The sequence below is a fragment of the Macaca nemestrina genome, chromosome 20, assembly GCF_043159975.1.
Source record: "Macaca nemestrina isolate mMacNem1 chromosome 20, mMacNem.hap1, whole genome shotgun sequence".
Taxonomy (NCBI): domain Eukaryota; kingdom Metazoa; phylum Chordata; class Mammalia; order Primates; family Cercopithecidae; genus Macaca; species Macaca nemestrina.
This window is the reverse complement of record NC_092144.1, coordinates 947,695-970,690: the sequence shown is the minus strand read 5'-3', so window position 1 is coordinate 970,690 and position 22,996 is coordinate 947,695. Positions and strand designations below refer to the sequence as shown.

The following is a 22,996-nucleotide window of genomic DNA, read 5'->3' as shown; positions in this document are numbered from 1 at the left end:
CGGCTCAGGCTCTTGGTCATTCGCTCCGGCCCGCACGCCCCACGCGGGGACCCTCCCTCAGCGCCGGGCCCACCCCGCCCGCGGCCCCACCTGGCGCTCCCGCGGAAGCCCGGGTTCGAGCCGGGACCGCCCAAAGCACAGCAAGAGGAAAAGCACTGAAGGCGGACGGAGCGAGGATACAGAAGATTTATTCGAAGTCCAGGTACAGACTGGCCAACCTGCCTCTACAGCGTCCACAGCGAACACAGGCCTAGACAAGGGAGGAGTTTATCAAACGGTTTTAATCGGTTCTCCGCGTCACAAGCCATCGGGTAAGGCAACGGAATGTGCGTGGGGTCCCTGTGGCTCCGCGGTCAATACTGAGCCTGGAATTGCCGTTAGCAAAATATACATCTGTGTCACCATAAAAAACCGCGCCGCCGCCCTCGGGTCTCACAACAGGTATAAAAAATTATAAATATTTACACCCTTGTTACACTCTTCATGGAAAGGGGATCCTAGGAGAGCCCCCGGGACAGGACGCGGGGGCGGGAGACAGCACAGTGAGGACAGGAGCGGCCGCCTGCCGGGTCCCAGCATCAGAGGCAAGCACAACACAGAAATGAGACTTTGGTCCAAAATTTGAAGGAAAAAACCCTGAAGAAGTTTGAAAGCAAGTTTCCTAGGCGACTGCAGGTGAAGGTGTGGTGTAAGGCAACCGGAGGCGATGCCAGAGGCGGCGACGCGCCCGCCCCTCCCTGAAGCTCAGGGGTCTAAGATCGGACCGGGGCTCCCTGTGCCTGACCCGCTGGGCGGCCCCGCCTGCTCTCTGGAAACTGGGTCCTGCCTGTGACTTAATTACAAGGAATAAAATAAAAGTAACAGCATACAAGGCAATACCACAAGGAAGTTTAGATTACACTCATACCATTGTATCATCTTGCTATAAAAAGTTACTTAAAACTATTTCTTTTGCATATAAATGAAAAAAAGATTAGAATATTTGGTCAACTGGAAATATTGCTAGGCACAGACGTCTGCAACTGCAAAGTATATAATACAGAGATTATGACGACCAGCTCCGCAGCTGGAGCAGTGGGGAGCCCGCCCGGGGGCAGCAGGGAAGGCCCTGGGGGCAGGGCGGGGGAATCACATGACTTGATTAGAGGGCTGGGGTTGGGGAGTCGCAGCCTCGGCCGGGGAGCCCCAGGTACATGATCCTGCAGGAGCCGGCCAGGCCCCCTGCCTTTCTCTGGTGTGACCCCCGCCCCCTGGGTCCCCAGGACACCCCGGGGGGGGGGGGTGTGGCTGCAGGAAGGCAGGGTTTTTAAGGCACAAGGAAGCCGAGTTGTGGTCGGGGCACCCACCTGCAGGCCCCACCAAGGCACGGCCCCGAGGGTCTGGCCCCGGGTGTGGAGGGCTGGGAACTCCCGCCGCCACAGTCACCAAGAGCCTGAGCTGTCCCCGTCACCGCAGGGTTAGCAAGGTGAACTAGATTTAATTTTTTTAAAAACAGGTAAACTGATTTCTCTTTAAAAAAATAAAATCTCTGGTCTGTTAAGGTCACTTCAGCTGCTTTTTAAAGTGGCTTTTTTCTGGAATGATGGAAGTTGTCGCCAGCGGGCCCGGCCAGGGGGCCTGCGCCCCTAGATGGTGGACTTGGAGAAGGAGACCCGCAGGTGGTGGTTCTCCCCGAGGTCATGGTTGTGCAGGTCGATGAGGGCCTGGACCGCCTCCTCCACAGAGCCCATCTGGATCAGTGCCATCTTGCGGTCCTTCCTGCAAGACATGGGGTCAGGGCCGGCCACAGGGCAGCCCGGGGAGAGCCAGGCACCGTCTGCCTCATACTCACTGGAAGAACTTGAATCCTTTGACGACGCCCCCATTGCTGGAGAACAGAACCTTGAGATCCTCCTCGGAGACGGAGGGTCTGTGGGAGGAGAAAGGTGTTGGCCTGGGGCTGGGTAGGGGGACATCCGATAAGGTCAGCGAGGCTCTCCCCACACTAGTTTTCTGAGTGGCCAGGGAAGGTGTAGGGCCTTTTAGGAGCCCAGAAATGGGACATCGAATCATGCCCACAATGGTCTGAAGCAGCTTCTAATGAAACCAGGCATCCACAGGTTTGTAGAAGCAGAGTACCATGCTGCTCCCCCTTTTTTTTTGTTTTGAGACAGAGTCTTGCTTTGTCACCCAGGTTGGACTGCAGTGGCGTGATCCTGGCTTACAACATCCGCCTCCCGGGTTCAAGTGATTCTCCTGCCTGAGCCTCCCAAGTAGCTGGGATTACAGGTGCACGACACCATGCCAGGCTAAATTTTTATTTTTAGTAAAGATGGGGTTTCACCAGGTTGGCCAGGCTGGTCTCAAACTCCTGACCTCAGGTGATCTGCCTACCTCAGCCTCCTAAAGTGCTGGAATCACAGGCGTGAGCCACTCTGCCAGGCCCCTTGTTGACTTTCTAATAAACATTTCACAAGTAATGTGTTAAATATCAAAGGGCTTACTATAGGTTGACATACCTGGGGCCAGATATACCTGCATTTCCAAATATTTGCACTATGTATTTTTTTTGAAACAGGGTCTCACTCTGTTGCCCAGCCTGGAGTGTGGCAATCACAGCTCACTGCAACCTCAAACCCCTGAGCTCAAAGTGAACCTCCCACCTCAGCCTCCAAATCCCAAGGAGCTGGGCCCTGAGGTGCACACCACCACTCTTGCCTAATTTTAACCAATTTTTCTGGTAGAGATGGGAATCTCACTTTATTGCTCAGGCTGGTCTTGGGTTCAAGAAGATCCCCTGCCTGGCCCCACATAGCGCTGGGATTATAAAGGTGTGCATTAGCCCGGGGGTGGTGGCTCCCGCCTGTAATCCTAGCACTTTGGGAGGCCGAGGGAGGTAGATCACGAGGTCAGGAGATCGAGACCATCCTGGCTAACACAGAGAAACGCCGTCTCTACTAAAAAAATACAAAAAACTAGCCGGACGTGGTGGCAGCGCCTCTAGTCCCAGCTACTCAGGAGGCTGAGGCAGGAGAATGGCGTGAACCCGGGAGGCGGAGCTTGCAGTGAGCCAAGATTGTGCCACTGCACTCCAGCCTGGGCGACAGAGCCAGACTCCGTCTCAAAAAAGATTTAAATAAACGTGGCCAGGCACAGTGGCTCACGCCTGTAACCCCAGCATTTTGGGAGGCCGAGGCGGGCAGATCATGAGGTCAGGAGGTGGAGACCAGCCTGGCCAATATGGTGAAACTCCCGTCTCTACTACAAATAAGAAAATTAGCCAGGTGTGGGGGTGGGCGCCTGTAGTCCCAGCTACTCCGGAAGCTGAGGCAGGACAATCGCTTTGAACCCAAGAGGTAGAGGATGCAGTGAACCGAGATCCTTCCACTGTACTCCAGCCAGGACAACAGAGCATGACTCCGTCTCAAAAAATAAAAATAAATAAATGTGTGCATTCTACATTCTCACAGCGGAGCGTCCCCTAAGCCAAAAGACCAAACCCTTCCAAGTCCAATGATCCCTCCCTCCCTCAAGGATCCCCCGGCTCAAGCTTCAGGCCTCGCCGTACTTCAGGTTTGGGCTAAGAGGTGTCCGACCTGCACTCTGGAAATTGCAGTTCACAGGCCGAGGCGGCAGGACAGCCACGCAGAGCCCTGGCCCGGCCCCGTGCCCGCCCCGGCCCCGTGCCCGCCCCCCGCCAGCACTCACGGGATGTTGGAGAGGTGCAGCGTGGCTGAGGGCGGGAATATGTTCTGGAAGTTCTTGGAGCCCGGCTTCTTGAAGCGGTGCAGGGGTGAGTTGCCATAGTCCTTGGTCAGGCCCTGGTCCTCCTGGCCCTCGCGGGGCAGCTGCACGTTCTGGTGCTTTGACAGTGTGATGCGGATGGGCTTCCCGTGCAGTTTGTGCCCATTCAGGTGGCTCATGGCTGGGGACAGCAGCACCCGTGTGACCAGGCTGCCCGTGAGGGAAGGCAGCCCCTGCCCCCACCACCCCCAGGGCCGGCCCGGCCTCTCACCCAGCTGGGCCTGGTTGCCGTCCGCCATCTGCACCAGGGCGTTCTCCTTCTTATTGAACAGGATCTTCACGCGCTGCACGTCGCCGTACACGCCTTCAAAAGCCCAGGGACAGGGCCTGAGTCGCCTGCCGCCCGCCCCGCCCATCTCCCCGTCAGCCCCAACCCCGCACCCACCCCCCACAAGGCCCGGCTCAGCCCGGCCGGGTTTGCTTTATCGGCCACTGCGGAGCTGCGTCTCGCAGCCACAGGGCGCGCTAACAGGAGCAGCTCCGTTCGGCAAAGTCATAGCATCCAGGACAGGTAAGCTGCCAGCAGGTGGCCACGGTAGCATATGCCACCGACAGGTCTAACTCTGAAAAGCATGCAGGGCGATAAACCATGCGTACGTATCTACGGGACCAAATAAAATAGGCAAACCGAAAGCAAACCATAAAACGAGGCCGATGCCACGGAGCATCAGAGTGCCAAACCGCAAACTCATAATACGTCTCAGGGCATCAAAATCATCTCAATTAAATGAAAACAAGGTAATAAAAGTGTGAATGATAACATACCGAAAAGAATAAAGAGGCTTTGGGGTGTGACTCTCTTTAGAGACAGCAGAGCAAGGCAGCGGAGGGACAGGGGAGAGGGAGAGGTCAAGGGGGGCGAGTTGCCAATCGTCCACACGAGGAAGACAGTCCCCGCAGGCGTGCAGTGGTTGATGGATGATGAAGTTGTCAGGATGTTAATATTCAAGGGCAGGTTGGTTTCCGGAGAGCAGGGTTTGAGGGGGAATTTTTGTTTTTTATTTGTTTATGTTTTTGTTTTGTTTCAAGCAACAACAGGAAGCAGAAGTACCGTGCAGTCAGTTGGCAAAGAAATTCCGGATCAGGGCAAGAAAAAAAATTGGGAAAGGGGAAGGGGAGAAAAGAAAAAAAGTAGCAAAAAAACACAGGTCAGTAAATACATAAGAAAATCAGGTAGTGTTCTATCAGTCACACTCCACACACATTCCAGTTACAGGTTTACCGAGGGGCACACGGTGAGAAAAGCACCTTCACTCACACGCCGGCAGAGACAGCACTGCTGGAGGGCGCCCAGAGGCTGATCCCCACCACGCCCCCCAGGAGCGCGGGTGCAGCTCCGCTCCCGGCCACCTCAGCCAAGCCCTGCAGCAGCGCTGTCTCGCACGGCTGTGGCACAAGTCAGTCTCTAAGGACGATGACACAGGCGTGAAGGGAGATGGAGTCTGTTAGTGCACGGCCTCGCCGTGGGTCCCCTGGCTCAGGAGCTGGAGGGACAGCACCGGGCTCGTGGTAAGAGGCAGAGGCAGGGAGTGCGCCCTGTGCCCCGCGAGGGAGGGCCAGGGTGGGCACCACCTTGAGGAAATCACAGGAATTGCCGAGTAACAGAACAGCCTGAAATACTGATTCCGGGGATCCCATCCATCAAGTTCCATATTTTGAGCCTCTACTTTTACCCAAGCTCTCCCCGAGGGGGATGTAACCATTCTGAGAAATAACAGTCCACCAGCTAATTAAGTGACGGGCTCTGGTGCCACAGGGGCCGCCCACACCCTGCCGCACTAACCCTGTGGTCCCGGGGACCAGCAGGGCGGCCTGCTGCGGCTCGGAACTGCACGCTCTGCTCAGTTCCGAGTCATTTTTACACTGCCTTTGGGTAACAAAAAACAATTCATTCTGCATATCACGGAAGTGAAAACGTAAACCAAGATGTGAATTCAGGAAAACAGGAAAACTCAAGCCATCTTGGGAGAGGAGGCTCTCAGCGCTGCAGCAGAGGAGCTGCCGGGGCAGAGGCGCAGACACAGCGAGGAGCGGCGCCGCTCCGGGACCCAAGACCGAGCACAACATCCCCTGCTCGCTTTTCCGGGAGGAGCGGCGCGGCGAAGCCCACGTACCTCTGGGTTGAGGTTGCTGACCAGCAATACAGAATTTCCTGCCCCCGCCAGGCCCGGGATGGCGATCCGGCCTGCCGCTGCAGCTGCCGCCGCCGCCGAGGGGATAGCCAGGGGGGCCAGGGCTCCGTGGACGTTGGGAACGGAAAGGCCTGGAAAGGTAGGAGGTAAGATGAGCAGCGGCACCCCCAGTCCACCGCAGCGTGGGAGAGGCCGACGCTCCCCGTCCTCATGCACCGAGGAGCCGCGCGGGAGGCGGCCCTGGCTCTGGCCCTACCCCGGGTGCCTGTGGGGTCGCCCGACCCCCGCACAGCCACCCGCTGGCTCCTGCACCAGCGCCCGCCTCTCCTCACAGCACGGGCCGTGCGGGGCTTGGACTCATCTGCATGCGCCCACAGCACAGAAAAGCTCCGGCTCCGCCAGCACAGACACGGGGCCCTCGGCAAGCAGGGCCCGTCCCGGGACCACCGCGCATGCGTGCCCATGCCTCCATGCAGACAAGGCGGCCGCGGGGCGGCACGCGCTGCTCCGTCCACGGCCAGCACTCGGCGGCCCGGTCCCGGTCCCAGAAGGGAAGCAGGAGGACGGCCACGCACACACGTCCCGCCGCCGGTCATGCTCCGCAGCCTCGGGCCACGCGCTTACCCGGCCACTCAAATTCAACTACTAGGGACACATCCCTCCAACCACTGGCGGTCCTCGCGCTCGCCCGGAGGTGCTTGAAGGGAACCAGACCACAAAGACTGTGCGGTTAGCGGCTTCCGGCTGGCGCCATCCACACGTGCGCCTCCACTGCCCTGTCCTACCACTGCCCTGGCCAAGCCTGCTCTGTGGACGTGGCGTCCCCTCTCCCGGAAAGGGCCCCTGACCTGGCACTCGAGTGCCCAGTCCGCCCAGGCTGCCGCCGTGGATGCGGAGCCGCCTGGGAAGGTGGTGTGGGCATGCAGTCGCCGGGGAACCAAGACCAAGCGTTTGAATACCTGCAGCTTGAGGAATGGCAAAGGTGGGAGGGAAACCAGCTCCTGCATACGGAGAGGCTGAGATTATACCAGGTGCACCTAGAAATAAATGAGACACTAATCATCGCACCCACAACCTCCACCGCGAGCGGGCGCTGTGCTGTGGGATGGGCCCCAACCCGGCTGGCGGGCGGCCCCAGCAGAGCCTTCGCGGGCAGATCCGCTGCTCTAGGGGGGCCGTGGTCCCGACGTGGGGGGCACCGGACTGTGCTGTGCTGGCCGTGCAGAGAGCAGCAGGCGCATCTCCCTGGTGCAGGGCCGGGCCCGTGCCGCTGGGGTTCCGGACTGAGCGGCCCTCACAGACCACTCTGCACACTGGCGCCACGTCGGGCAGCCTCTTACCGAAGGCCGCGGCCATGGTCTGGTCCAGGGAGGGCTGGCTGTCCCCGGAGGGCAGGTCGGGGCGCGTGTAGTCGCGGCTCTTGTCATTGTTGTACTTGACGTTGAGGCTGGTGAGCTTGGAAAAGTCGATGCGCAGCGTGCAGCAGGCGTTGTAGATGTTCTGTCCGTCCAGCGACTGAGGGGAGAGGCAGCGTGAGGTGCGGCCGGGCCAGGCCAGGGCCAGGGCAGGTGCCATCCTGGGAGCCCCACTCACCAGCTTGGCGTGCTGGGCGCTCACAGGCTCCGCGTACTGCAGCAGGGCCTGGAACTGGTTGTTCTTGGTGAAGGTGATGATCTTCAACACTGTGCCAAACTTGGAAAAAATCTGCAGGCCCCGGGCCACAGCATGAGCTCCTGCCCGGCGCCCACCAGCCCTGCCAGACCCCTCCCGTGTGCCTGCGCCCCCGGCAACAGCAGCCTGACCCAGCCCGTGCAGCCCTGGCGGTGATGGGACCACCTCACCTGGTGCAGCACATCCAGGGTCACGGGGTAGAAGAGGTTCTCCACGATGATCCTGAGCACGGGGCTCTGCCCAGCCATCGCCATTCCTGCGTCCACGGCCGCCGCCGAGGCAGCCAAGGCCAGGTTCCCCGACTGGACCGAGTTCACAGCCTGCAGGGCCGCCTGGGCCCGCTGTGGGAGGCATTGCCGTGAGTCCCCGGCCCCTGAGGCCGGGCCCCCCCACCCCCGAGGTCCCCGGGCCGCTGGGGTCCGCTGCAGGGCCACGCACCGCCTGGTTGGGAGAGCTGTCGGTCTTCAGCTCCTTGTGGTTGGAGAACTGGATGTAGATGGGCTGGCCGCGCAGCACTGGCGTCACCGAGGTGTAGTAGTTCACCATGGTGTTGGCAGCCTCCTCCGTGTTCATCTCGATGAAGGCCTGTGGGGGAGGCAGTGAGTGCCGGGCCCTCCTCCTCCCCGCCTGCGCGGTACCAGCGCCCCGAGAAGCGCGGCTCAGATACCTGGTTTTTCCCCTTCAGCATCAGGAGGTTGGTGACCTTCCCGAAGGGCAGCCCCAGGGAGATGACCTCTCCTTCTGTGACGTCGATGGGGAGCTTCCGGATGTGGATCACTCTGGAGGGGACGCCGGCGCTTCTGCTGTCACCTTTGAACTTTTTGCTGTCATTTCCGTTTGCTGAAAAGGGGGTGCCGGGAGACGCAGGCATCAACACGTAGAATCCCACAGGGCCGGGTCCCTGCTCTCCGCCTAGAGCCCTGCCTGCTACGGAGACCAGCCCTGAGCCCCAGGAGGGTGCACGTGAACCAGCAGCACGAGGCCAAGGCCTGCACCGTCGGGACCCCTGCTCCTGACAGCTGCTGACAACCCGCCCACAGGTCCAAGTGCTGGCCTGGACCACCCATCCAGCACCTCCCCAGGAATTCTCTGTAGCAAGAACTGGGACCTGGACCTGCAGCGTGGACCGTGGGGCCCGCTGTTTGAGATGAAAAGGAGAGTCCCAGGGTTGTTCCAGGAAAAGACACCCGCAGACCTCGCCCTGGGCTAAGTCCCGGCCTTACCTGCCGAGTTGCTGCTGCTCATGATAAACGGTCCGTTAGTGACACAAGTAGAGAAAAGCTCGTCAGATCCCCGCTGCAAGAGAAGGGACAACGCTGAGCTGCACTTCCCGCCAGGCCAGGGCCTCCCTTCCCCACCAGCCGCCCAGCTCCCACTCGGGCTGCCTGGGATCCCAGACCCCCAACCCACACCCACACTTCCACGGCAGGGCAGCCAGAGCGCAGACCCAGGCCTGTCTCCAGAAACACCCCCACAGCCCATGGACGCGCACAGCACCCCACAGTTCCACAACCAAGACACTGCTCCTTTTTCCAAGCTCTGGAAGCCCTGGGGTACTCAGCCAGTGGCGCTGGGAGGTCTCAGCGACGGAGGGCACCGCGTATACTATCTCCACGGCCAACTCTGCTGTGGACGCAGCCTCACTGTGCTGCCGGCCGCCCTGGGCGCAGGCCTGGGCCTCAGCCACCAGCCAGCAGGGCAGGGGACCCGCTCCATGGAACCAGCCTCCCCAGCAGCACAAGGCAGGGCCCAGGCAGCTGACCTCACTGCTGGTGGCCTCGCAGGAGAACCAAACTCTAGCACCGCCTCGCTCGCTCTCGCGGAAGCCCCTCCTCTTCTGTTTTCCAGCCCCGTAAGGGAAACCCGACCTCCGTCTCCGCACACGAGACTGAGGACCAGAGACACGGCCTCCCTGCGCAGTGATCTGGTGCTACCACGGCCGTGACTGGGGCCAGGGGAGCTCTACAGCAGCCCCATCATTTCTACCTGTCCATTTTCTCTCCAGAAACAATCTATTCACTCGTTATTTCTATGTAACTGAATCAACTTCTAGAAAGAATTACACTACACTGATCCTAGGCTCAGAACGGCAGACGGCCCCCCCCACGCAAGGGTTGAAGACACACGTTTATTCAGAGTGAAATTGGAGGAGACGTTAGTTACGGCCCTTAGTTACACAGAAAACAAAGCTCGGGTCTGAGGACCTTGGAGCACAGGCGCTTGGTCTGCAAAGCCGGACTCTGCAGGCCCCCAGGGCAGCGCCCAGGCCCCCAGGACAGAGCCATCCCAGAGAACAAAGAAGGAGCCTCCATCTCCCGCATCAGGAGTGAGGCCAAGAGCCTGCCCCACCTACTGAGGGGCCCAGGGCCATCACATCAGAAGGAACCAGTGGATGTCACGCCCTGTCCCTCCTCAGACAGCCCCCAGCTCCATGAGCCCCCATGCCCAAAGAGCCCCCACCAACACCGGCCTCCCTGAGCCTGCGCTTGGATGGTCTTCCCTTAAGGCCGCCTCCCCTCCACGCACGTTCAGCTCCACTCCTGCCCTGACCTCAACCGGGGCCTCTCTGCTGGCCCTGGCTGTAAAGCTTCCAAGAAGGAAGGAAGGAAGGAAAGAAGGAAGGAAGGAGGGAGGGAGGGAGGGAGGGAGGGAGGGAAGGAAGGAAGGAAGGAACGCAGGAAGGCAGGAAGGCAGGCAGGCAGGCAGGCCGGCCGGCCTGCAAAGCCTCCCCACATGAGACTCCAGCACCTGCTCCAGGACAGGTAACAGGGACTGCCCCTGCCACTGAGACCTCTAACTGCAGCCTCGAGCCCCCAGGCCAACCCCGCAAGCACCCAGGGCGTCACCAAACAAGCAGTCGAGAAGCCACCAGGGCTAGAAACCAGGAATCGCTCAGGCTCCACAGGCCTGGTGCCCACCCAAATGCCACCTGTCAGTCCCCAAGACTTTAGGATCAAAGAATGAACAGAAGTGTGCACCATCAGGGTGGCTGAGGTTCCAGCCGGACGCAAATGAAGTCAAATGCTGAAAACAGACCCTCGAGTCATCTTTTTACTTCCAGAGTCCAGGGCCCTCTGTGAGCACAGGGCGGGGCCGCACAGGCCCAGGGCAAACAGTCAGCAGCCTCAGGTGGAAACCACGGGATGGGAAAACACAGGAGTGCCAGGACAGGAGGACGTGAGGCAAGGTGTACCTGAGACGCAGAGACGCAGAGACAGAGACAGAGACAGAGACACAGAGCCTCCAGCCTCCGCCCCCCGCCCCCCACAGGAAGTCGTTTCCTGTCTCCTCTCCCCTCCAGCCCAGAGGCTGGGGGAGCCCAGAAGCCGACCATCTAGGACACCAGGGCTGGTCCTCCCCCGAGCTGGACAGCGGCCAGGCGCCCATGCGGCTCCCATGTGCTAGCTGCACAAACCTTAAAAAGGGCATCTTGGACCCTGTTTGACTGGAGTGGTGGGCGGTGCCGCTTCCTCTGAGCAGTCTTCTTGGCCGCCTGCCTGAAGCCCTAATCTCATTCCCATGGGCAAGTGGCCTGGCATGCCCACAACCGTCTGTGGCGGCAAACTCCACGCCTGCCCGGGCGGCACAGGCCGGCTTGGCTCAGCTCAGCAGCGCCCCAGTAGAACCAAAGGGACACCTGGAGGCTCTGAGGCTCCACAGGGCAGCAACCAGGAGACACAAGCTGGGCCGAGCACCTCCACTTCCTTCACTGCAGCCGCCAGACACCCCAGGAGGGTCCCTTCAAGGCACCTGTCCTGAAGCACACGGACGGACAGGAAACGCCCCAAGCCCTCCCAGTCTGCAGCTGGGACCCTGAGGCATGGGTCCCAGGCGTCTTCAACCCCACACTGAACAGGAGGTGCTCTGTCCGGGGATAAAGGACAACGTGGCCAGGTGTGGGCCCAGGTCAGCTGAGGGTTCCCTGGTGCAGGAGGGCGATCACCCGGGTCAGGGTACCACCCCATCCTCCTACCAGGGCCTGCACCCAGCAGGGGCCCTGACACCGCCCCTTGGCAAAATCCCTCCCTGCACCAGAGCCCGCGGGCTTCCATCCTGCCCTGGCTTAGCTTCCGTGTCCCAGCCATCGAGCCCCCTGGGAACTGCAGAGAAGGGCTGCAGGACCACCTGATGGAAGCTGAGGGCCACTCCAGCTGGAACGCAGCCTCACAGAAGCAAGGAAAAGAGGACTGCCTGCAAGCCAGACACATCCAGGGATTGCTGCAAATGCTTTCAGAGGGAAAGTCCCTCTCCCTCCTCCCACACTGAACAAACAGGTTTTATCTCCAGGAAGATCGGGCCAGGCCGCCTGTAAAGACAGCAGTCCACTTGGGAAAACCGAAACCTGGCCCAGGCACCACCGCTGACTGACCAGAAACCAGAGAGCTCTGGCCCCACCGCTGTGGGCTCACCCTGCAGGAGGCCCTCGGGGGACAAGCCCTGAAGTCGGGAGCCCTCAACCCACAATGACCAGCACAATCATTCACCAACCACCCACCCCAGCTAAGCGAGGACCACAGCTCCCTCGGAATCGCTGGCCTCCCCAGGACCTTACTCTCCAGGTTCTCACCCCCTTTCCTCACACGCTTAGCCCTGGCCTCACCCTCCACGGGGAAGCAGTGCCCCTGCCTTCCAGCCCTGGCTGCAAGATTCACACACACGTGAGATCTGGCACATTCATTTTTCTCTTGCCCCAAACGCCATCTTTGACAGTTTACTGTTGTTCTGACCAGATGCCATCAAAAGACAATGTCAGCAGGGCCTGGTGGCTCACAACTGTAATCCCAGCACTTTGAGAGGCTGAGGGCAGTGGATCACCTGAGATCAGGAGTTCCAGACCAGCCTGGCCAACATGGTGAAACCCCGTGTTTGTTTAAAAACATATATATACACACAAAAATTAGCCGGGCATGGTGGTGGGCACCTGTAACCCCGGCTACTCAGGAGGCAGAGGCAGGACAATCGCTTGAACCCAGGAAGTGGAGGTTGCAGTGAGCCAAGATCGCACCACTGCACTCCTGCCTGGTGACAAAACAAGACCCCATCTCAAAAAAGAAAACAACTTAATGTCAAAAGCAACCAGTAAATGCCCACTCCAGCCGCTCACACACACTGGGGTCTGCCCAGGTCCCTCCACAGCCAGGTGACTCTTTTCTGATCCAAACCAAGAGTCTCTCTGGCAGCCACAACACGAGGTATCCCACTTAACAGCACTCTTCCAGCCTCCAGGGACAGGAGAGGTTTCAAACCCAGGTCTGGGGCACGCAGAGCCCTCGCTGCTGAGAGCAAGAACTGAAGAGCGGCTCAGATTCCAGACCTGAGGGGCGGCCAGCAAACCCAAACCCCCAAAACGGACGGGGCACTGGAGCCCGGGGCTGGAACCCTCCCACCCAACTCCAGATTCCAGACCAACCACCCAACTCCAGATTCCAGACCAACCACCCAACTCCAGATTCCAGACCAACCGCACGGGGCACTGGAGCCGGGGCTGGAACCCTCCCACCCAACTCCAGATTCCAGACCAAGGGTTGTGTGCCCCTTAGGAATACAAAGGTGCCCCTTCGGAACAGCAAGGCGCTCTCCAGCCAACGCAGCAGCGCTGGGGGGTGGCCCCCGGGGTCGGCACAAGGTCAGAGGAGCGTCACGGAGAAGCAAAGTGAGAAGTGCCTACCTTTGTACCAACGGCTATATCTGGGACAATGCTGTAGAGAGAGAGAAAGGAGACAACGTTAGCCCGGTGGCCGCTCAGCAGCAGGCGCGCCCGGCTGTCCCAGGGCCAGGAGAGCCCGCAGGACCCTGCAGCCGCCACCTCCGCGGGGCTCCCTCTGGCTGCGCGAGGCCCCGCTAGAGAAAGCTCAGAAGGGCAGGGAAGTGAGCCGTCCACTTGACTGCAACTTGAAAAGGGGCCACCATTGTCCTGCGGCGCCCCTCCCTCCCAGCAGGACCCTAGGCCCCACCTCTGGACCAGGCTCCACAAGTCCCAAGACAAAGACACGCCCCTCGGAAGCCCCAAGGATGCTAGACGCCGCTGAGAGGGTTCGAGGGCCGCTGTGTGCTTTCCAGAAAGTTGGAAACGCCTGAGAAAGGCTGAAGCCGGCAAACTCCCAGGGCTGGGCCAGAGTTTCCGCCCGCATGGGGGTGGCCCCCCCAAGAGGGTGCCTCTCATCAGAGTGGAGCCCCATCCACCGAGGGCGGGTGGCGGCCGTAGAAACCGTCCATAAAAATAAAAATGAACAGACCAACCAGAACACAGCCTCAGTTACTGATCAACCCGAGCCCTGCCCGACCCGACTCTCCCTCCTCGGGACACCTCGGGGGGAAGGTGGGAAGAAAGCTGGGCGGACCGAGGCCCCCCCTTCAGCCCCGGCCAGCTCCCGACCCAACAGGGAGCTCCCCACGGCGCCACTGCAACTCCCGGCGGGGGCCTCAGTGACTCGGAGCGCGCGTCGGAAGGAAGCGCAGCCCCCGGACCTGCCTCACTCCGGGAGGCGAGTGCGCGGCCCCAAGCCCCGGCTCGCCGTCTGCAGGACCCACCTGCCCCGACGCATGCCAAGGGCTCCAGACCCACTCTGGGGCCGCGCCTCCTCGCTGTGACACCACGGACTGCACGGAGCACGTCCTAACAGACTTTTAAATGTAACTGGGCCCAAGAAAAACTTCTCAGGAAAACGGAAAGAATGCGAAGCATCTCCCGCCTCTCCCGCTTCCTATTCCCAGGGAGGGCCTCGCGCAGGAAGCGCTCGGCGGGACACGGCCTTTCTGCAGGGGCTCCCACCCCTCCCAGGGGAAGCCCGCCCCGCAAAGCCGCCCGGAAAGGCTGCCGCAGCCAGAGAACCGGGAAAGCCCTCCCCATGACGGCGCCCGCGGGGGTCCCTGGAGAGGACCCTCCGACCCCGGGGCGGCCGCCTCTCTCCGGAGATCGCCGAAACCCTTGGCCACGGCCCGGGGCGCACGGGGGGCAGGGCGGGGAGCGCAGAGCCTCCAGCCCGCGGCGAGGCCCCGGCGCCGGCTTTCCCTCCCGGCGGCCGCCCTAGCCCCGCCTGCGCTTCCGGGGCTGCGCCGGGGGCAGAGTCCGGGAGGCGGGAAAGGCGCGCGCCCCCGACGGCAGCCGCGCACGCGCGCTGGGGCCAACGGGGACGCGCGACGGGCTACGCAGGCGCACGAGGAACGCGGACGGGAGGCGGGAAGGGCCATCCAAGCGGGCGCGCAAGGGCCGGACGGGAAGCGGGAAGGGCCGCGCGCCGCCGAGGCGGGGCAAAGGCGAAGTGCGGGGCCGCGCGCGGAGGGGGAGGGGCGCGGGAGGCCGCGTGCGCTCGGGACGGGGCGCGCGGGGGCCGGAAGCGGGCCGGGCGGGGGACGGGAACGGGGACGCGGCCAGATCCCCGGGAAACCCCTGGCCCGCCCCGAGCCCGCGCCCGCCACGCGGAGAGGAAGGGGAGAGCCCGCCGCCCCCTCCCGCCCGGGCGGCGGCGAGATCGGCGCCGGGGAGGCCGGCGCGGCGGCGGGGGCAGGGCTGCAGCGCGGGGAGGGCGGCGGGGCGCGGGGCGAGGTGCGACTCACCCGTCCATGGCACACAGAGCAGACCCGCGGGGGACGGAGTGGAGGCGCCGGAATAGCAGGAACCGACCCAACGGCTCCGAGTTATAGACTCACAAAATGGCGGAGACGCCCGCACACGTCCCCCGCGCGCGCTGCCCATTGGCTGTCGCCGCAGCCAGGGGGCGGGGAGAGCCCCGCGGGCCCCCGCCAGCGGCTCCCACTGGCCAGAATGTCTCCCGGGGGCGGGACCCAGAGGAATCGAAGGCGCTTATTGGCGGAGGCGGTCATTCGTCAAGGCCGAAGGCGGAAACGGCCTATGGAGTCGGGGGAGGGAGAGAAAGTGGGCGCACGTGACGGCGTCTGAGCCAGTGAGCAAGCCGCCGTCTGGCGCGTGGCTTTGCGGGAGACGCCATCTTGAGATTGGGTACGTGGCGAGTCAGGCGGAGGGAAGCGTGCTTGGCCCAGGCTGCCGCCATCTTGCAAGTGGGCAGGACCCGCCCGCCTGGGCCATGAGGGCAAAGGGAGTCGCGTCGCCATCTTGGAGTCGGGCAGGAAACCCGCAGGGCTCCATGTTGCTTGTGGGCACATGGCCAAAAAGTCCGATTCAAACTGAGCGTTCACGTCTGGGTGATCGCGCGGGGAGGGAAAGGCCGCGTCGCGTCCCGGACTCGCCAGGGCTGTTTCCACAGTGGCCACAGAGACTGCGGACGCGCCATGATTCAGGGTCACCCCCGACCGTCCTTTGTTCGCCCGGAACAGCGAATCCCGACTGCGGGGATAGGGAAACTGAGTCCCGGGCCCCGCACAGTCCGCGGCCGCCAGCCTGCAGCTGGGGAAACTGAGGCCTGGACCTTGTACAGTCCGCCGCCAACGGCCTAAAGCTGGGGAAACTGAGGTCCGGGCCACACACAGTCGATGGCCTCCCCGCCTACAGCTGGGGAAACTGAGGCCCAGGCCCTGTACAGTCCGAGGCCGCCCACCTACAGCTAGGGAAACTGAGGCCCAAGCCACACACAGTCCACGGCCGCCCACTTACAGCTGGGGAAACTGAGGCCCAAGCCCCGTACGGTGCACAGCCCACCGACCTACAGCTAAGGAAACTGTGGCCTGGACCTTGTATAGTTCGAGGCTGCCACCCGACGGCTGGGGAAACAGGGCCGGGCCCAGCAGGGTCACCAGGAGGTTCCCTGCCTCACGGGCCACCATCCCAGCATCAGAAAACACCCCAAAGTATATGTTCCCGGGAGCGCTGATCGCATGAAGAGTCGGACAGAGCTGTAGGGATGCCCGTCAGGGAGGCCAGGTCAGCAGCTTGGGAGCCACCCCAGGGTGAGGGGATGACCCCAGCCCTCCACACCTGGAACCCAAACGGGGCTGTGGTTGAAAGCCTCAGACGGTGGGCATCCGGCTGGCGCAGTTCCCAGCCCGGAGTCCACGCTGCTCCCTAAATAGACTTAGTGGGATTTCGTCCATACTGAAAAGGGGGTTTTTCATTGGCAACAACCTACGGAGGGAGAAGACATGACAATTCTCCTTTCCCTAAATCCAAATGAGCCCAGCGCCCTGCCCCTCCAGCATGTTTCAGGCCGGGGCCTGGTGTGGGCCCAGGAGACTTGGAGCCCCACCGGGCATCCGGAGCCAGAGGATTCCAGCCGGGATTAGGGGTGGCCGCCGAGCTCCGTGGCGAGGTCCTTTGGCCTGAACCAGCCGGTCAACGGAGACTCACCAAGAGCCGTCTGCAGCCCATCTGGGAGAAGCCCAGCGTGTTACTGTGGATTTGCTCCCCTGGAGACCCCCATCCTCACACCACCAGAGCAAGCCGCTGCTGTCTGTTCTTGGGGTGCCTGGGATGGGCCCCATCCTGAGCGCAGACAGGCAGGGGCCAGGGGTCTGAGTGGCAGCTGGCAGTGGTAGAGACTAGCAGGTTCCAAGCCCCGGTCTAACCCATCGGAATTGTGTTAAAACCCACTTCCGATCGTGGCCCCACCAGGGCTCCTGTCTTGCTCCAAGTATAAGCCCAAGGCCACCCTTTACCCAGCAAGGCCCACATCACCAGCCACCCGTCCAGTTCCTTTTCTTATTTTTATTTTTTTTAAGACAGTGTCTGGCCGGGCTTGGTAGCTCACACCTGTAATCCCAACACTCTGGGAGGCCAAGGCGGGTGGATCACATCTGAGGCCGGAGTTTAAGACCAGTCTGGCCAACATGGAGAAACCTTGTCTCTACTAAAAATACAAAAATTAGCCGGCTGTGGTGGTGCATTCCTGTAACCTCTGCTACTCAGGAGGCTGAGGTAGGAGAATCGCTTGAACCCGGGGGGTGGAGGTTGCAGTCAGCCAAGATTGCGCCATTGCACCCCAGCCTGGGCAACAAGAGTGAAACTCCATCTCTAAAACACAAAAACGAAAACATACGCCTGTCATCCCAGCACTTTGGGAGGCCGAGGCAGGCAGATCACGAGGTCAAGAGACTGAGACCATCCCGGCCAACATGGTGAAAGCCCGTTTCTACTAAAAATACAAAAATTAAGACCGGGCACGGTGGCTCATGCCTGTAATCCCAGCGCTTTGGGAGGCTGAGGTGGGCGGATCACGAGGTCAGGAGATCGAGACCATCCTGGCTAACACAGTGAAACCCCGTCTCTACTAAAAATACAAAAAAACTAGCCGGGCGAGGTGGCGGCGCCTGTAGTCCCAGCTACTCGTGAGGCTGAGGCAGGAGAATGGCGTAAACCCGGGAGGCGGAGCTTGCAGTGAGCCGAGATCGTGCCACTGCACTCCAGCCTGGGCGACAGAGCGAGACTCTGTCTCAAAAAAAAAAAAAAAAAAAAAATTAGCCGGGGATGGTGGTTCGGGCCTGTAATCCCAGCTGCTGGGGAGACTGAGGCAGGAGAATTACTTGAACGTGGGAGGCGGAGGCTGCCATGAGTCTAGATTATGCTACTGCACTCCAGCCTGGGCAACAGAGTGACACTCTGTCTTAAAAGACGGGTAAAAATAAAAACGAGAGTGTATGTCCCAGAATTTAGGGTCTACCTGCCTACTCCAGGATGGTCTCATGTCAAGACACTTAATGGTACCTTCAAAGACTGTTTTTCCGAATGAAGCCCTGTTCACACACGTTCCGGGGTTCCGGATGTGGACTTCTCTCTTGGGGGCTGCCCCTCAGCCCCACCCACCACCTGAAGCTCAGAGGGAGATAGCAGGTACAAGCAGGCCCTTTGCTTTTGTAATGGCGGCCTGGTCCCAGGAACCCCCCCACCGCCCCCGCCCCACCCAGGTCACCTGAAACCAGTGTCCTTCCCGAGCTGGCCTGCCGGTAACCATGGCTGAGGGCCCAGCGATTGACAGGTCAGCCGTCACATCCAGAATGCCAGCGCGGGAAGACGCCCAGGGGCTCCCGTGGGCACCTGACTGATTCAGCGAGCCCAGGGCCCAGCCTCTGTCTTTTCTCCTCTCCTGTCTCCCATCCCAGCCCGCAGGCCAGCTGCCTCCTTCATGAATGATTCAGGGTGAGCAGCCGGGAGCAGGCTCACCTTGCCTTTGTGTGAGAATCACGTTGGTTTGCCGGTTACCATTTTGAAAATGATCCTCTGAGGCTGGCAGGAGAAACGGGGGGTGGAGTGAGGACATCTGAGGCCCTCAGAGCCACCGAATCTCAGGCAGAGGGGCTGCCGGGGCCTCAGACACCTTTCAGTTCTGATGGGGGAGGGAAGGGCCGTGCCTCAGTTTACTCCTTCGTCAACATGAGTGGCAGGGCCAGGCCAGTCCCTCCTCCCCATGGGCAGTTCCATAGATTTATTTTTTCTTTTTTTTTTTCCGGGGGGATGGAATCTCGCTCTGCTGCCCTGGCTGGAGTGCAGTGGCGCCATCTCAGCTCACTGCAACCTCCGCCTCCTGGATTCAAGTCATTCTCCTGCCTCAGCCTCCCGAGTAGCTGGGATTACAGGCGTCCGCCACCACACCCAGCTAATTTTTGTATTTTTAGTAGAGACGGGGTTTCTCCATGTTGGCCAGGCTGGTCTCGAACTCCTGGCCGCAGGTGATCCTCCCGCCTCAGCCTCCCAAAGTGCTGGGATGACAGGCCTGCGCCCCCATGGCCAGCACCGGTTTATTACCTTAATTACAAAAGTGAGGGCTCAGGGATCCAGGGCACAGCCTCGGACCGGTCTCCTGGCTGGTATCCCAGCCTCTCCGGCCCATTTCCTGGATTTCTGTCAGACAGAACTTGGAGTGGGGGCTCAGCGAGGCCACCCCAAGCCCTGAGGGCCAGGACTCGCAGACAGGAACGTACTGCTTTTCCCTGGCCTCACTGTACTCCGTGCAGAACCACTTCCGTCCCGTGCTCTCTGCTCTGGGAACCAACTGTGGCTCAAGGCCAGTCCCACCCCTCCAAGCTGGGATAGTGGGTTGGTATAGGAAGTAGCGATCCTAAGGGGAATGGGGGCTTTATTTATTTTTTTGAGGCAGGGTCTCACGCTGCCACCCAGGCTGGAGTGCCATGGCACAATCTCGGTACCATTGCCCCAATCTCCCTGGCTCAGGTGATCCTGCCGCCTCGGCCTCTCGGTAGCTGGGGCTATAGGCAAGTAGTTGCACCGCACCTGGCTCATTTTTTAAAACTTTTCTGTTGACACAGAATCTCACCATATTACCCAGGCTGGTCTCAAACTCCTGGGCTCAAGGGATCCTCCCGCCTCCGCTGCCCATAGTGCTGGGATTATAGGCGTGAGCTGCCACACCCAGCCTGAGGGCTCCTTAAACGGGCCCCTCGACCTCTTTCTCTCCCACCCCCTCCAGTCTCTGTTCATCCCCCACCCCCAAGAAGGACCCCTGCCTCTGAATTATCAGGGTCACTTCTCAAGAGTCTTCTCATCCCAGGACATCTCCCTAAGCCCAGACCTCAGGGAGACCAGCCTCTCCCCACCCCCACCCCCAGCCCTCAGGCCAACAGGAAAAGGCCACAGCCATAATCTGCCCAGACCCACCCTTCCCCACCCCATCCGCCTCTCCCCCAGGCCTGGCACCCAGCCTTTCTGTGCTCCCCTCCCCAGCCTGACCCCCGCCCCACTCACCCCGGGGGGAGTTCAGCTAGACCTGGGCCCCTCCTTCAAGGTTTTCCTGTTTTAACCCTTTAATCCCGTGCCTAGGAAATATTTTCTTCTCCTTTTCCCAGGGAAACCCACCTCTAGCGAGGTGGAATGAGGTGCCTGAGGCCTCTAAGCCTGTAAGACGGCCCGTGGGTCTGAACTCAGGCAGGGAACTCGCTGGGAACTTCCAAAGAGGGTGCCGAGGCGTGTGGATCACTGAGGTCAGGAATTCAAGATCAGCCTGGTCAATGTGGTGAAAACCCGTCTCCCACTAAAAATACAAAAATTAGCCGGGCATGGTGGCGGGTGCCTGTAATCTCAGCTCCTCGGGAGACCGAGGTAGGAAAATCGCTTGAACCTGGGAGGCAAAGGTTGCAGTGAGCCGAGATTGTGCCACTGCACTCCAGCCTGGGTGATGGAGCGAGACTCTGAAAAAAAAGGGGGGGGGGCTGGGTTATGTGCCAGCAGTGGGGGCTGTTCCTCAGGACCCCCCCCCAGCAGTTCCCCTCCTGTGCAGACACCTGGGAGAAGGGGAAACACACGTCCACACAGAAACGCGTACGTGAACATTCATCACAGTATTATTCACGGAGGCCATACGTGGAAACAGCCCAGATTCCCGTCAGTGAAAGAAAAGACCAACACGGCCCAGGCCGTCCACCGCGGAACACAACAGGCTCTGACCCCGGCCACAGCTCGATGCTCCGTGAGAGACGCCGGACGCAGAAGGTCACACGGTGTGCTCCCATTTATTTTACTTTATTTTTCTGAGAAGGAGTTTTGCTCTTGCTGCCCAGGCTGGAGTGCAGTGGCGTGATCTCAGCTCACTGCAACCCCCGCCTCCCGAGTTCGATCAGTTCTGCCTCAGCCTCCCGAGGAGCTGAGATTGCAGGCACCCGCCACCACGCCTGCCTAATTTTTGTATTTTCTTTTTTTTTTTTTTTTTTGAGACGGAGTCTCGCTCTGCCACCCAGGCTGGAGTGCAGTGAAACGATCTCAGCTCACTGCAAGCTCCACCTCCTGGGTTCACGCCATTCTCCTGCCTCAGCCTCCCGAGTAGCTGGGACTACAGGCGTCCGCCACCTCGCCCGGCTAGTTTTTGTATTTTTTAGTAGAGACGGGGTTTCACCGTGTTAGCCAGGATGGTCTCGATCTCCTGACCTCATGATCCACCCGTCTCAGCCTCCCAAAGTGCTGGGATTACAGGCTTGAGCCACCGCGCCTGGCCTTCTCTTTTTTTTTTTTTGAGACGGAGTCTTGCTTTGTCGCCCAGGCTGGAGTGCAGTGGCGCAATCTGGGCTCACTGCAATCTCCGCCTCCCGGGTTCAAGCAATTCTCCTGCCTCAGCCTCCGGAATAGCTGGGATTACAGGCATCCACCACCACGCCCGGCTAATTTTTGTATTTTTAGTAGAGACGGGGTTTCACCGTGTTAGCCAGGATGGTCTCAATCTCCTGACCTCGTGATCCGCCCGCCTCGGCCTCCCAAAGTGCTGGGATTACAGGCGTGAGCCACCACGCCTGGCCTAATTTTTGTATTTTTAGTAGAGACGGGGTTTTACCATGTTGGCTAGGCTGGTCTCGAACTCTTGACCTCAGGTGATCCGCCCACCTCAGCTTCCCAAAGTGCTGGGATGACGGGCGTGAGCCACCGCGCCGGGCCCCGTGTGATCCCATTTCTATGAAATAGCCAAGCTGGGGGTGGTGGCTCACACCTGTCATCCCAGCCCTTTGGGAAGCCCAGGCAGGAGGATCACCTGTGGCCAGGAGTACAAGGCTGTAGTTAGCTGGGATCCCACCACTGCACTGTATCCCAGGCGACAGAGTGAGAGCCCATCTCAAAAAATTAAATAAAGCCAGGCCCAGTGGCTCATGCCTGTCATCCCAGCACTTTGGAGGCCTGAGACAGGCGGAAAACCTGAAAACCCGTCTCTACTAAAAATACAAAAATTAGCCAGGCGTGGTGGCGGCGCCAGTAGTCCCAGCTACTCGGGAGGCTGAGGCAGGAGACCTGCTTGAACCCAGGAGGCAGAGCTTGCAGTGAGCCGAGATGGCGCCACTGCACTCCAGCCTGCGTGACAGAGCGAGACTCTGTCTCAGAAAGAAAAACAAGGAAAGGATGGGGCCGAGTGTGCAGTGGTTCATGCCTGTAATCCTGTCACATTGGGAGGCCGAGGCAGGATTGCTTGAAGGCCAGGACTTTGAAACCACCCTGGGCAACATGGCAAAACCCCGTCTCTACAAAAGAAGTCAAAGAATTAGCTGGGCATGGTGGTGCACGCATGTGGTCTCAGCTACTCGGGAGGCTGAGGCCGTAGGCTCACCAGCGCCCAGGAGACGGAGGCTGTAGTGAACCGAGATTTCACCACTGCACTCCAGCCTGGGCAACAGGGCAAAATCCAGTCTCTAAAACAACAAAAAAAGCAAATAAATAAGGAGGCCGGGCGCGGTGGCTCAAGCCTGTAATCCCTGCACTTTGGGAGGCCGAGACGGGCGGATCACGAGGTCAGGAGATCGAGACCATCCTGGCTAACACGGTGAAACCCCGTCTCTACTAAAAAATACAAAAAAAAAAAAAAAAAAAAAACTAGCCGGGCGTGGTGGCGGGCGCCTGTAGTCCCAGCTACTCGGGAGGCTGAGGCAGGAGAATGGCGTGAACCCGGGAGGCGGAGCTTGCAGTAAGCTGAGATCCGGCCACTGCACTCCAGCCTGGGCGACACAGCGAGATTCCGTCTCAAAAAAAAAAAAAAAACGGCCGGGCGCGGTGGCTCAAGCCTGTAATCCCA

The 22,996-nt window shown here is 60.3% G+C and overlaps 1 protein-coding gene across 4 annotated transcripts; it reads right to left on the bottom strand.

Annotated features, from left to right (window-relative positions):
• Positions 1-172: 172 nt before the first annotated feature.
• On the bottom strand, positions 173-15,279 carry LOC105486475 (polypyrimidine tract binding protein 1). 4 transcript variants are annotated; one of them, XM_011749355.3, is made up of 15 exons: positions 15,144-15,279; positions 13,255-13,285; positions 8,810-8,882; positions 8,254-8,426; positions 8,025-8,171; positions 7,757-7,927; positions 7,509-7,619; positions 7,256-7,430; positions 6,875-6,952; positions 5,898-6,046; positions 4,549-4,582; positions 3,995-4,087; positions 3,688-3,904; positions 1,832-1,909; positions 173-1,758 (listed from the first exon to the last, which is right to left on the bottom strand). In XM_011749355.3, exons 1-15 carry the CDS (start codon positions 15,149-15,151, stop codon positions 1,626-1,628), a joined length of 1,671 nt encoding a protein of 556 aa, XP_011747657.1. In that variant the 5' UTR covers positions 15,152-15,279; the 3' UTR covers positions 173-1,625. The 4 variants fall into 4 exon arrangements, with proteins under 4 accessions (XP_011747657.1, XP_011747646.1, XP_011747672.1 ...); XM_011749344.3 differs by lacking the exon at positions 15,144-15,279 and adding an exon at positions 14,118-14,278; XM_011749370.3 differs by lacking the exon at positions 6,875-6,952.
• Between the last annotated feature and the right edge of the window lie 7,717 nt (positions 15,280-22,996).

Bases quoted from the DNA above. Each gene is read 5' to 3' on its own strand.
- LOC105486475 (XM_011749344.3), bottom strand. The intron at 7,928-8,024 runs GTGCGTGGCCCT...TGCCTCCCACAG, and splicing joins ACAGCTCTCCCAACCAGGCG to CGGGCCCAGGCGGCCCTGCA. The intron at 4,583-5,897 runs GTACGTGGGCTT...CTGTCTCTAAAG, and splicing joins TCAGCAACCTCAACCCAGAG to AGAGTCACACCCCAAAGCCT.